The sequence below is a fragment of the Moschus berezovskii genome, chromosome 11 (genome assembly GCF_049115385.1).
Source record: "Moschus berezovskii isolate FMDL1 chromosome 11, NW_MosBer_1.0, whole genome shotgun sequence".
Taxonomy (NCBI): domain Eukaryota; kingdom Metazoa; phylum Chordata; class Mammalia; order Artiodactyla; family Moschidae; genus Moschus; species Moschus berezovskii.
In genome coordinates this window covers 98,558,139-98,571,668 of record NC_142470.1, presented here as the reverse complement: position 1 = coordinate 98,571,668, position 13,530 = coordinate 98,558,139, and the positions used below count along the sequence as shown (strand labels likewise).

Below are 13,530 nucleotides of genomic sequence, written 5' to 3'. Positions count from 1 at the left end.
GCATGTAGACTCTTAATTGAGGCATGTGGAATCTAGTTTCCTGACCAGGGATCAAACCCAGGCCCCCTGCATTGGGAGCACAGAGTCTTAACCGCTGGACCACCCGGAAAGTCCTGATGCTACCTCTTTTATTTTTGATTTTAGTAATTTAGATATTTTCTCTTTTCCCTTATCAATCTAGCTAAAAAGTTTTTATATTTCTATTGATCTTTTCAAAGAACCAACTTTGGTTCCAGTGATTTTCTCTATTATTTTTATACTGTTTATTTTATGTTTTTCTACTCCAGTAATTGTTTAATTTCCTTCCTTCTACTTGCTTTATTTAGTTTGGTCTTCTTTAACTAGTTTCTTAAGGTAGAAGATTAAGCTATTGATTTGAGATCTTTTCTCTTTTTAGTTTAATAGAGGAGTTATCAGCTATAAATTTCCCTCTAAGCACTGCTTTGGCTGTATTTCATAAGTTTTGGTATGTTGTGTTTTTACTTAAACTCATCTCAAATTGTTTTCTAATTTTCTTTGTGTTTTCTTCCTTGATCCATTGATTTCTTAGGAGTATGTTATTTAATTTTCTTATACTTATGAATTTCCCAAATTTCTTTTCTTTGTTGATTTCTAATTGCATTCTACTGTGATCAGAGAAGATACTTTGGATGATTTTAATTTTTTTTCATTATTACAGTTTGTTTTATGGTCTATCACATGATCTATCTGGAGAATGTTACATGTTCATTTGAAAAGAATATACGATCTGCCACTTGGGGATCTGAAATCTCAGTTACCGTCTTCCCCTGGTCTCCTCTGTGGAAGCCAGTGTGAGAGCAGCAGAGTTGTAGCTTCTTTTTCTTCCCCTCCTGCATCCTGCCTTCTAGAGTGAGAGAATAAGCAAATAATACCGAATTAACAATTTTTTCCTGATGCCCTTCCAGATTCCAAAAACCCCAGGTATGCATGGCTTTACTATCACTAGCTGTAATTTCTCTTCCTAGATACATTATGACAATGAAATGTGTCTCTTCCCACAAGCAATGCAAAATGAGTGCTCTTGGCTCTTCCCCACTCTCAGTGGCTGCCTCAGGAACACTCCCACTCAGGAGTTGGTCAGTGCTTCTTTAATGGATGGATTTGGTCCCAGGTCATTATATTGATGGGCTTCCCTGGTGGTTCAGATGATAAAGATTCTGCCTACAATGCAGGAGACCCAGGTTTAATCCCTGGGTCAGGAAGATCTCCTGGAGAAGGGAATGGTAACCCACTCCAGTATTCTTGCCTGGAGAATTCCACAGACAGAGGAGACCAGAAGGCTACAGTTCATGGGGTTGCAAAGAGTCACACATGACTGAGTGACTAATACTTTCACTTTTTCATCATTGATGGCAAGTCAAGGAAGGAATGGTTTAGTGAGATTAGAGTTTTTACCTGATAATAATAAACTCCCACCTGCCCTTCTAGCAAGGCCTACACCAGTGCCATTGAATTGCCCCTTCTACTCCTGTTTTCCCATATACTAGAAGTACATAACCACATCCTCTTCTTTTTCTTTGAAATCTGTAAAAGATCCATTTGGCTGTAACTAACAGAAAACCAACCCCGCTCTACTTTGAGTAATTAAGAGTTTATTTTTCTCATGTAACGAAAGTGTGAGGGCAGAATCCTGGGGCTGATGCAGTTGGTCGGTGCTGGTAAGGACCCAGGATCTCTCCATTTGCCCCAGAGCAGCCATAGCAGGAGCACTGCATCCTCACGCCTGCTGCCTCATGGCCACAAGATGGCTGCTTAAGGTCAAGTCTTGTCCTAAGGAGAAAAAAGGGGTAGGGTGCAGGCACAAAAAGCCTGCCAGCATATTGCAAAGCTTTCCCAGAAGCCACACCTAGCAACTTATGCTGATGTCTCAATATTTAAGTCCACGTTACATATCACTGAAAGACTAAAAAATGGACAGAGAGAAAGCGGGTGGGGGCAGTGGCCAGGAAACCAACAGTGGCTGCCATGCCACACCTTTCTTCATAGCTTTAGTAATTAGAAGTGGGGAGGATGACTTTAATCAGGATGAACTTGGAATACAGCATGCCATTCAATTCTCCCCCTGTCACACCTGTTCTAATAAGAATCAACCTCCACCTCCTAAAATCTAAGCTCCCTGGCACTTACATAGTAAAGTCCCTAACCAAAACATAAATATAGAAAATTTTTCACCCATCTTCTGGTAAATGCAGCATCCAACTCATGCTCCTTCTTTTGAATTAGAAAAAACATATTCTAAAGTACTCAGCAGTCATCTAATCATTCTAATCCCAAAGAAGGGCAGTGCCAAAGAATGTTCAAACTACCATACAGTTTTGCTCATTTCACATGTCAGCAAGGTTATGCTCAAAATCCTTCAAGCTAGGCTTCAACTGTATGTGAACTGAAAGCTTCAGATGTACGAGCTGGGTTTCAAAGAGGCAGAGGAACCAGAGGTCAAATTGCCAACCCCCGCTGGATCACAGAAAAAGCAAGGTAATTCCAGAAAAACATCAACTTCTGCTTCATGCTAAATCCTTTGACTGTGTGGATCACAACAAACTATGAGAAATAAGAGGTGGGAATACCAGACCCCTTACCTGTCTCCTGAGAAGCCTGTATGAGGGTCAAGAAACAACATTTAGAACCTTACATGGAACAACGGACTGGTTCAGAATTGGGAAAGGAGTACAAGGCTGTATATTGTCACTCTGCTTATTTAACTTCTATGCAGAGTACATGATGTAAAATGCCAGGCTGGATGAATCACAAGCTGGAATCAAGGTTGCTGGGAGAAGTAGCAACAACCTCAGAGATGCAGATGATACCAACCTAATAGCAGAAAGTAAAGAGGAACTAAAGAGCCTCTTGATGAGGGTGCAACAGGAGAGTGTAAAGGCTGGCTTGAAACCTAACATTCAAAAAACAAAGATCATGGTATCTGGTCCCATTATTTCATGGCAAATAGAAGGGGGAAAAGTGAAAGCAGTGGCAGATTTTCTTTTCTTGGGCTCCAAAATTACTGTGGATGGTGACTTCAGCTGTGAATTAAAAGAGGCTTGCTCCTTGGAAGGAAAGTGATGACAAACCTAGACAGCATCTTAAAAAGGAGAGTCATCACTTCGCCAACAAAGGTCTGAATAGTCAAAGCTATGGTTTTTTCATTTGTCATGTACAGATGTGAGAGTTGGTCCATAAAGAAGGCTGAGCACCAGAGAATTGATGCTTTTGAATGGTGGTGCTGGAGAAGACTGTTGAGAGTCCCTTGGACTGCAAGGAGATCACCCTGAATATTCATCAGAAGAATTGTTGCTGAAGCTGAAGCTCCAATACTTGGCCACCTGATGGGAAAAGCCGACTGACTGGAAAAGTCCCTGATGCTGGGAAAGATTGAAGGCCAAAGGAGAAGGGGGTGGCAGAGGAAGAGATGGTTAGATAGCATCACCAACTAAATGGACATGAATTTGAGCCAACTCCAGGAGACAGTAGAGGACAGAGGAACCTGGCATGCTGCAGTCCATGGGGTCGCAAAGAGTCAGACATGACTTAGTGACTGAACAATAGCAACCCAGTCATTAAGCACTGTTCAATTTGAGGACCCCAAAGGTCTTCTGAGACACCCCCATGCCACTGCCTTTTCTCAACCTCAGATATCTGGTTTGTCAATTAACTATTTCCATCACAGGTACAATGCCTGTAGGAACAAGTCAACCCATGACCTGGGTAACATGTTCAAGCTTGGTTCCAAAACTTCAAATAATCACTGTCCAGGAAGAGGTTAGACAGTCAGAGTCAAAATAGGAGCCTTAAAGTTCAATTGCCCTACCTCTTACTTTCTCAGAATGTTCCTGGGAAATGCAGATAAATTAATATCTTTACCATTCTAATAAGGGTATATTTGCCTGTCTTCTTCCAGAGCCTCTGTCAATCTCCCTGTAAATTAGTCCAGAAATTTTAAAGCACCCTGTAAAATCCTTTCAAATCAGTCTTTCCCCAGTCCTCTAATAGTTCCCACATCAGGAGTTACTTTTGAGAGATCTCATGTATTTCTACATATCACTTCTCTAACATAACAAAAAAGATCTTCACGACCAAGATAGTCACGATAACGTGATCACTGACCTAGAGCCAGACATCTTGGAATGTGAAGTCAAGTGGGCCTTAGAAAGCATCACTACTAACAAAGCTAGTGGAGGTGATGGAATTCCAGTTGAGCTATTTCAAGTCTTGAAAGATGATGCTGTGGAAGTGCTGCACTCAATATGCCAGCAGATTTGGAAAACTCAGCAGTGGCCACAAGACTGGAAGAGGTCAGTCTTCATTTCAATCGCAAAGAAAGGCAATGCCAAAGAATGCTCAAACTACCGCACAATTGCACTCATCTCATACACTAGTAAAGTCATGCTCAAAATTCTCCAAGCCAGGCTTCAGCAGTATGTAAACCGTGAACTCCCAGATGTTCAAGTAGGTTTTAGAAAAGGCAGAGGCACCAGAGATCAAATTGCCAACATCCGCTGGATCATGGAGAAAACAAGAGAGTTTCAGAAAAATATCTATTTCTGCTTCATTGACTATGCCAAAGCCTTTGACTGTGTCGATCACAATAAACTGTGGAACATTCTGAAAGAGATGGGAATCCCAGACCACCTGACCTGCCTCTTGAGAAACCTGTATGCAGGTCAGGAAGCAACAGTCAGAACTGTACATGGAACAACAGGCTGGTTCCAAATAGGAAAAGGTGTACGTCAAGGTTGTATATTGTCACCTTGCTTATTTAACTTATATGCAGAGTACATCATGAGGAATGCTGGGCTGGAAGAAGCACAAGCTGGAATCAAGATTGCTGGGAGAAATATCAATAACCTCAGATATGCAGATGACACTACCCTTATGGCAGAAAGTGAAGAGGCACTAAAGAGCCTCTTGATGAAAGTGAAAGAGGAGAGTGCAAAGGTTGGCTTGAAGCTCAACATTCAGAAAACAAAGATCATGGCATCTGGTCCCATCACTTCATGGGAAATAGATGGAAAAACAGTGGAAACAGTGTCAGACTTTATTTTTGGGGGCTCCAAAATCACTGCAGATGCTGATTGCAGCCATGAAATTAAAAGACGCTTGCTCCTTGGAAGGAAAGTTATGACCAACCTTGATAGTATATTAAAAAGCAGAGACATTACTTTGCCAGCCAAGGTCCGTCTAGTCAAGGCAATGGTTTTTCCCGTGGTCATGTATGGATGTGAGAGTTGGACTGTGAAGAAAGCTGACCGCCGAAGAATCGATGTTTTTGAACTGTGGTGTTGGAGAAGACTCTTGAGAGTCCCTTATACTGCAAGGAGATCCAACCAGTCCATTCTAAAGGAGATCAATCCTGGATGTTCACTGGAGGGACTGATGCTAAAGCTGAAACTGTAATACTTTGGCCACCTCATGCGATGAGTTGACTCACTGGAAAAGACTCTGATGCTGGGAAAGGTTGGGGGCGGGAGGAGAAGGGGACGACGGAGAATGAGATGGCTGGATGGCATCACCGACTCTGTGGACATGAGTTTGAGTGTACTCCGGGAGTTGGTGATGGACAGGGAGGCCTGGCGTGCTGTGATTCATGGGGTCGCGGAGAGTTGGACACGACTGAGCAACTGAACTGAACTGAACTGAACTGAACATAATCTTAGCCATTGTCTCAAAAATCAATGGACTCAAATTCTAGGGATCATAATATTTTTGTGTGCCGCACTCAGATTTTCTTAGTAATCCCAGGATATAATGGTTGTGAATTTGTCTCACAACCCTGAAGTGTAAGAAATGTCACACTGCCATAGTTTTAGCCCCCAGAGACTTGCCACGGTGGCAAGATATTTTATTCTCCAAGGAGTCTTAGAAAGGTAACCAATTGCTCCAGTTTGCCCAAGACTGAAGTGTCTTCTGGGATACAGGACTTTCAGTGCTAAAGATGGACAAACTGAAACAGTTGATCATCCTAAATCTTGGACAAACATTAGTTTACAAACCTTCTGCTTACAATATTATAAGCTCTAAGGAGACAAGGAACATGTCTAATGAATTTCTATATACCCATGCCTAGTGCTTGGGACATAATGGGCATTCAACAAATTCTTCATAAATAAACTAATCTACAAACAAATACATGAACAAGCATGAAAAAAAAGACTAAAGTAATGATAATAATCCAAACCCTGCACCACATCAGAAGTTACTTGAAGAATTTCCCTGGTGGTCCAATGGCTAAGACTCCACACTCCCAAAGCAGGGGGCCCAGGTTCAATCCCTCATCAGGGAACTAGTCCCACATGCTGCAACTAAAAAGCCTGCATGCTGCACCAAAATCTAAGATCCTGCATGCTGCAACTCAGACCCGGCACAGTCGAATAAATAAATAAATACTTTTTTAAAAAAAGAATTGAGAGTCTAGTAATAAGCCCTCACTTTCTACTTGAGCCAACTGAAATGGAGTACTCTGCAATTTCCTAATATCCCTTCCAGGCTTAAAAAGGCCATGTCCTTGGACCAGAGGCAAATTCTCCCCATGCACACATATACTGTGAGTTCTATATCATTTATTTCCAATTTGACGGACTGGAGAAGCATCAGGTACTTTCCAAACATTTTGGATCTGTTCTTCAGGAACACAGTGCATCTCCAGACAATAAGCAAAATATTAAGAAACCATGAACTTCTGCAGGCACCTACCACCTGCCTGGCTTACCAGACCCCCTCAGAGTTCTGTGCTGCACAAAATGATGGTGCTGCTTTAAAGTGTCTAGAACTAGTTGAGGGGAGGGAGAGTAAACAGGCCAGCGATTGGGACTAATCTTCCAAACATACCAAAGACTGAAGATGAGCCTATGTTTTTGTATGTCTTTGTTTCAGAAAAGAGAATGGCTGCTATTGGCCAAGGGGGAGCCCCTGAACCGAGAAGACAAACTGAGAGAGCCCACTAGCACCTTCTACGTGATCCTGCCATCTCCTTCTCCCACTCTGCTGGTGAAGGCAGTGGCCACTCGGGAACTGATGCTGCCCAGCCCTTTCCCCCTGCTACCTGAGGACATGCCTGCTGACAACCTTAAGACTGTGGAGGCAAGTGAGCCCAGATCTCATGGGAGAGAGGGGAGAGAAGAGAATAGAGTTCAAGAAAGGGATGAGGGAAGAGAGTCAGCCCCAGAAGGAAAGGACCAGAGGGCAGAGGGAGAAGTGGTTCCAAGGGTACGGTAAGAGAGAAGAAAGCAAGGAACTGAGGCAAGACGGAAGGAAGCAGGCATCTCCGTGACGGTATGTTCTCATGGGTCCCTCTCTGCAATCTCTGAGTGCATGTGTGTGTGCGCCTGTGTTTGTACACCTCTATCTCTGAGAGAAAGAGGAAAAGGCAGCCAATATAGGTGCTGAGAACAGGAAGGGCTTTAAAATGAGACTATGATGCAAAGGAGGAGACAGCTCTAAAGGCCATTTTTCTCCTTCTCCTCCTCTCATCTTGGATTTGGATTCTGGATTTCCTCTGCCGGCCTCACCAGTTGAGGGTGGGAGGGGGGCTTACAGCACAGAGAACTGGAACCACCCCTTGCTGCTAGATTCCTGGCTTACGTGCAGAGAGGACAGAGCCTGGGATTGTGCTCTTGGCTTGGCAGCCACAGGGATGCGAGAGAGGTGGGCACGAGTGGCCATGGCTCACTCAGCGTCTCACTTCAGGGCCAGTTGTTTCCTGGCACAGGATGTTGTGGCCGGAAAACCTGACTGCTCAGGAATGCTCCACTCGCATGTCCTCTGGTTATGCTCGCCTCACAGGCGAGAGAGAACTCAGTGTACTTGCTTTGCAGACTGAGCACCTCAGCCCCCAACCCACCCTCCCTCATAGCCTCACACACTGGATCCCTTGTAACCCTCACAGCACTCTGGCCCCTCTCAGAATCCTGTGACATGGTTCTTGGGGCCAGAATGTTCAGTGTCTCTCACCATTCGGTTGCTGCTCCTTCTTGTCCCCCTGCCTGACACTTCACAAGCGCTCAGACCTGGGGCCGCGAACACCCAAGAGGGCACACATCTATTTCACGCCCTGCAGTGAGGCCCGGGGCCACCACACCACCTCAGCTTCACACACTTAGGTCTCTGCCTGACATCATGGGTTCTGTGACCTCACGTTTCCCAGTGAAGTGCCTCCTCTCTCTTCTTCAGAGCATGCTTGATGACCTGGAACTGGAGTCCACCTACAACCCCTTGCAAGCTTGGAGCCACCTGTACTCACACCTGAGCAGCACCTCTGCCAACCCTCATGGCTGGTTCCACCCAAGCTCGAAGAGCCGGGCTGTGAGAAAGGTACTTCCCTCCTTCCCCGTTATACCCAGAATGCCAGAGTCCTCTTCTCCTGTCCCCTATCCAAGGGAGATCCTCCCTGATCTCCTATGGAAGAACAGACCTATGGGAAGAGAAGCCTTTAACCCTAGACAAACAAAATTACAACCCCTACACAGTACTGGGACTTTTTTTGCTTGGACATTTACATAAAATATTTAGTTATCTTAATTGCAGTGTTTGGGTAATTCAGTAGTCATTTAACAGATTACTGTCCCACTAAGCAAACTGGCTGCACTGGAACCACAACCGCAGCCTCTGTTGAAAGAAGGTGGGATAAGAAATGCCCAAGAGAAGGGAAATTAGTAATTACCAAGCAACAGTTATTTACCAGGTTTTATGACATGTACTCTCACATATATTTTTCTGATTTAATCCTCACAGCATCCCTACAAGGTAAGTGTTATACTCATTTTACAGATGAGGAAAGGGAGGCTGACCAAGGTTAGAAGCTTAGAGACATGGCTCCAGTGACAAGAGCTCAAGAGAGAAGAGTAATTGGGGAGGGGGTGTTTTTATGAAATCCATGTTCCACAGTATATGGGCTTCCTGTTGTGCTCTTATAAGTCTTTTCCTTGTTTCTCAGTAACAAAGCCTGTAGAAAAAAACCTTTGTCTTACCTGAAGTTACAAGAGAAAGAGGTTTCCAAGCTACAGACAATCTAGAGATGGGAATAGAACCCACCAGGAGTTAGCTGGTAGGCAAGCAAATAGAGGACACTCAGCCGGGAGACAGGCATTGTGGAGGCTAGAGCCCCGGGGACTCCACTGCTCTGGGCCTTGAGGCTGTCACTTATGGGACCCAAGAAGGAGTTAGGACTGGAGACCCAAGAGGGAATGGAATAGGAAATCAAGACTTGTCTAGTTTCCACAGAAAGCTCTTCTTGCTTTCTCTGCAGGCTGAGCCTTTGCAAATAAATCGAGTGCGAGCCACAGTGGCCCCTCTGCCTGTGACTCCAGCCCCTGGCAGAGCCCCCAAGATGCCAGCAGCCAGCAAAGCTTCCTCAGAAGCCTTCTTCCAGCCTCCTCTGGAAGAGAAGGAGGAAGAAGAGGCAGAAGAGGAGTATCCCTCAGGGCCCTAAGTCACTAGCGCCATAGCCCAACTGCCCTGATAAAGCACATCCATGCCAAGGTTCCAGATCTGTCCCACAATGCCTTTCTGTGGCCAGACTTGCCTTCTATCCACCTGACCCTCTATGAGCGCCAGGTGAGTGGGAAACAGAGCCTTCCCCTCCTCTGCCTTCACTGCTTTCATCACCCCACTCTTCAGGCTATGAGGAGACACATCTAACCCTCTTCTTCCTCCAAGAAGGGACGTATTTTTCTTTTGGATCATTTGATACTGTTAACACAAATGAAGAATAAATACCCAGTAGGTCTCTACTGTTAGAGGAGTATTCCCAGACCCAAATTTCTCCTTGTAGTTCTGTGTAAGCAGGTGGATGATGTCAGGTCACCTTCATTCCTGAACTGGACCTCAGGAGAGAAGGATGAGGTTTTCCGAGCTCATGAAAAACAAGTAGGAGTGAAATCTAAGCTTCATTTCAAAGCCTGTGCCACTCCCATCACACTGCAAGTCCCGTCAGCCTTCAAACAGTAAAGTAGCTGGTGCTTGCTACCTACAGGCAAACTGTGTGTGTGTGAGAGAGAGAGAGAGAGACAAGGCGGTGGGGGGGCATCCTAGAGCTGAGAACAGGGGAGAGGGAGGTATGAAAAAGGCCTGTTCCCTCCCTGTTCCCCTTTCCTCACACCTGCCCATCAGCCTTTTCCATCCACAGAATAACTGCTGCTGCTGCTGCTGAGTCACTTCAGTTGTGTCCGACTCTGTGTGACCCCATAGACGGCAGCCCACCAGGCTCCCCCGTCCCTGGGATTCTCCAGGCAAGAATACTGGAGTGGGTTTTGTAAAATGCTTATTCTGCACTTCAAATCAATTAAGTACTTGAGAAATTTAACTCCTTCCATACAAACAACACTCTGAGGTTGTGCCTATAATTAAGCTTTCCCATTTTACATAAGGGCAACAGGGGAAACTGAGGGTTACCGATGTTATACCCAGTGCCCCACCCATCCCAGGTGGGCTTAACTGGACCTTTCAGACTCTGAATGATCACCCCCTCCCTGGGGCCCTTTCCTCCTTCAGTGGCCCCCAACACCTTTCTGGTTCTCCTAATCCCATGTCTACCGAGCACATCTTGCCTCTGTGTCCCCTTTATGACTGTTCACAAACATAGACCTCTTAAATCCAAACTGACTTTAATGAGAATAAAACTTACCCCCCCCAAAAAAAAAATATATATGGTAAAGAACAATGAAGTGGGAGGGATCCAGACTCCAGACACAGCTCGGCGTCTCCCTTTACTTCCATACAAGCCTCTCAAACCACACCTCCTCTGACCAAATACCCTTTCCTATAGTTCTGCTCCAGCAGCTATCCCTTCCTTTGGTGGGGATGACTTAGGGGTGCTGGCCACCCCCAGATCCCATCCCTGAGCCCCTTTATGACTCTGTCCCGCTTCCATGACTTCTTGGGACAGATCATCCTTCCCTTGACTCCCCTTGTACCCTGATCTCTGCACACAGGCCCCTCTGGTTCCTGCTGGTTCTAACAGGTTTCTTTGATCCCATCCCCTTCCCCATGGTCCTCCTATTGGCAACCTCAGCTTCGCCCTATTTTTCACGTGGAACCCTCTGACTTGGCCCCAGTCCTGTCAGTCACTGCTCCAGAGAGCCCACAGTCCCAGCTCCCTGAGGCCCCGCTTTTCTGGACCTGGCTGTACAGGGCAGTGTCTGAGCTATGGCCTTGGCTGCCACTGCCAGTTGCAGCACCAGATTCAGATAAGGCCAGGCCCTGGGGCTTGGGAGCTGGGAAGGGCTTTGTGCTCCGAGGGGGTGGCACAGCATAGTCATCAGTGGCAGGGTTGTAGGGGAGCTCATAGCCCTCCTCCTTCACCCGAGCCTGGCACCACCATGCATCCTTGGGCTCCTGAGGCAGATCATAAAGGCCCCGGAGAGTGGCTGGGGTCAGGCCCTCAGGTTCATCATAAATGGGGTCTTCTTTAGGGTCTGTCAACTTGGCCTTTATCAGCTTTTGCTGCACATGCTCACACAAGTCCCAATAGAGAGCCTTCTTTAACTGTGTCCCCTCCCCTGCCCGAGCAGGGGTGCTGTCCAAGGGGTCTGAGTATAGGGAGTCTTGGGAAGGGCCTGGAGGAATGCGCAGGGAGTCTAAGGGTTCAGCATACAGGGCTGGAGGGCTGCCTGGGAGCTCCAGGGGGGCCGAGGGGGAAGCCACCTTCCCGTCTGCCACTTCTCCTTCATGGGAATCAGCTCTGAGAACGTCCTGCCCCTGGCCAGTCTTTCCCTGAGTCTTCTGTCGGTGGATGGCAGTCTCGACTGCCTGAAAGATGTCATTTCCCTGCGCCGTCTGGAAGGTGAAGGTTCCAGGGCCGGAGGGACAGCGGCGGCCAGCCTCGAAAGAGAACATGACCTGAAGAGGATGTAGAGGGACACACGTTACCAGGAGCCGTCAGAGGCGGTGAGCCACAGGGCAGGGACTAGCTAGGGGGCCTACGAAGAAGAGACCGCTGGAGAGGGAGGCTGGTCATGCCTAGGCAGAAAGAGTTATTCAGAGTGCAGTCTCCCACCGTCCTGTCCATCCCTCCCACAGGTGCCCAACCCAGTCAGCCAGTCCTGGCTTGACAGCACCAAACCTTGTCACGGCCATAGCGACGCAACAGAGTGTAGGGCCAGGAAAGGAGTGGCTCCAGTATCTGACTCTGGGCCCCCACGGCCAGAAGAGTCAGCCTCTCCGCCTCCACTCTCAGCACATAGGAGCCATGCAAGCCACAGCGCTCAGCGGCCTCAGTCTTCTGCACCGTTACCCAGAACTGGGATCCTGGAAGGAATATACAATTAGACTGGGACCCGGCCGGGACTGCGGTGGGGGAAGGGAGCAGACTGTACACATACACACACTGTCTCTCTCTCTCTCTCTTGAAAGCCAGCTCTCAGGAGCTTCCTACTTCCCCTCCGAGGACACCCTTTCTTTCCACCTCATCCTTGCTGGGGCTTTTCAGGCCATCTACCTTCCCAGGAGGGGCTATACAGCGAGTTCTCCAGCATCTCCAGGGCAGAAAGCTTGGGTGGATTCTCAGCAGGTGCCAGGGCCCAGCTGCCTTTCTGGGGTAAAGAGAAGGAGTATGAAGGAGGCTGTGATTCCCTCACCGCGATTCCCAGGGTCTGAGCCAGCCCAGTTCCTCTGCCGCTGTAACTGCTCCCACCCCGCCTCGCCTCTTGGGCCCAGTGCAGCCCCGGGCCCCTCACCGGAAAGGCGTTTTGGCACAGCGTTTGCACCCAGGCTGCACTGGACGGCGCGTCGGCCGCCAGCAAGTGGGATCGCTGTGCGGTGTCCAGGCGAAAAGCTGCGGCGCCAGGCTCAGGGGGGCTCTCCACGGCCACGGGGGCCACGCTCACACACTCTGCCAGACGGATCACCTTGCAGTCCAGGCGGCGCGAGCTCCCTCGGCCACCTCCAGAGTTCGACCCCTTGTGGTCAAAGAACTCGAGCCGCGCGACACCGTGGGGACTGGCCGGGTAGAGAACCGCCCAGGTCTTCCTCCATCTCTGGGGAAAGAGCCGAGAGACGCTGGGGAGGGAGCGGACAAGTACCGGCTGCCCGGCCCCGACGGGGGAAGGAAAGATCCGCGCGGGCCGATTTCAAGACTAAGGCTTCCCGATCGCTGGCGAAGTTTCTCCAGGAGGATGCCGCTCTGTCTCCCCAGGGCTAGAGAGGCATACCCGGAGGCCGGCGGACGCTTCTCCGAAGAATGTGCAAAGCATTTTAGCGGGAACGTCACAGGGCTCTCCGGATCCCGGCGCCGCTCCCCTACCCGCCGCGCGCCCCCTCCCTCCGTTTGTGCTCAGTCGCCCACCCCTAGCTCTGATGGGGTTCGGCAACCCCTGCCCACACTACCTTGGTCCCGAAACGCTGACTCTGCAAAAACAGCGGCCCTTCCATCACGGCCCCGTCCATGGCCCCCGGCGGTTCCTTCCGCGCTTCCTGGCCCGGCGGGCCCGGAGGCGGGGCGGGGCGGGGCGGGGCTCGCGGGAGGCGTTCCCACCCCGCCCCTACCTCCGCGAACCCAGAAAGGGGAGGAAGGAGATGGGC

At 48.4% G+C, this 13,530-nt stretch overlaps 2 protein-coding genes across 5 annotated transcripts in view; one reads left to right on the top strand and one right to left on the bottom strand.

Moving 5' to 3' along the window:
• The window catches only part of M1AP (meiosis 1 associated protein), an 89,160-nt gene extending 79,718 nt beyond the window's left edge, over window positions 1–9,442 (top strand). The window contains exons 7-10 of one of the 3 annotated variants that reach the window (XM_088841586.1): window positions 6,889–7,095; window positions 8,185–8,325; window positions 8,746–8,757; window positions 9,260–9,442. In XM_088841586.1, coding sequence (XP_088697712.1) covers window positions 6,889–7,095; window positions 8,185–8,325; window positions 8,746–8,757; window positions 9,260–9,442 — 543 coding nt within the window. Of the gene's footprint in view, window positions 1–6,888; window positions 7,096–8,184; window positions 8,326–8,745; window positions 8,758–9,238 lie in introns of all 3 variants that reach the window. The other 2 variants (XM_088841587.1, XM_055399058.2) reach the window with 2 other exon arrangements.
• DOK1 (docking protein 1) lies at window positions 7,853–13,513 on the bottom strand. 2 transcript variants are annotated; one of them, XM_055399059.2, is made up of 5 exons: window positions 13,336–13,486; window positions 12,687–12,986; window positions 12,449–12,542; window positions 12,074–12,258; window positions 7,853–11,850 (listed from the first exon to the last, which is right to left on the bottom strand). In XM_055399059.2, the coding sequence occupies exons 1-5, from the start codon at window positions 13,393–13,395 to the stop codon at window positions 11,038–11,040; spliced, it is 1,452 nt and encodes a 483-aa protein (XP_055255034.1). In that variant the 5' UTR covers window positions 13,396–13,486; the 3' UTR covers window positions 7,853–11,037. The 2 variants fall into 2 exon arrangements, with proteins under 2 accessions (XP_055255034.1, XP_088697714.1); XM_088841588.1 differs by lacking the exon at window positions 12,074–12,258 and having other exon boundaries at window positions 11,622–11,850; window positions 13,336–13,513.
• Window positions 13,514–13,530: the final 17 nt, after the last annotated feature.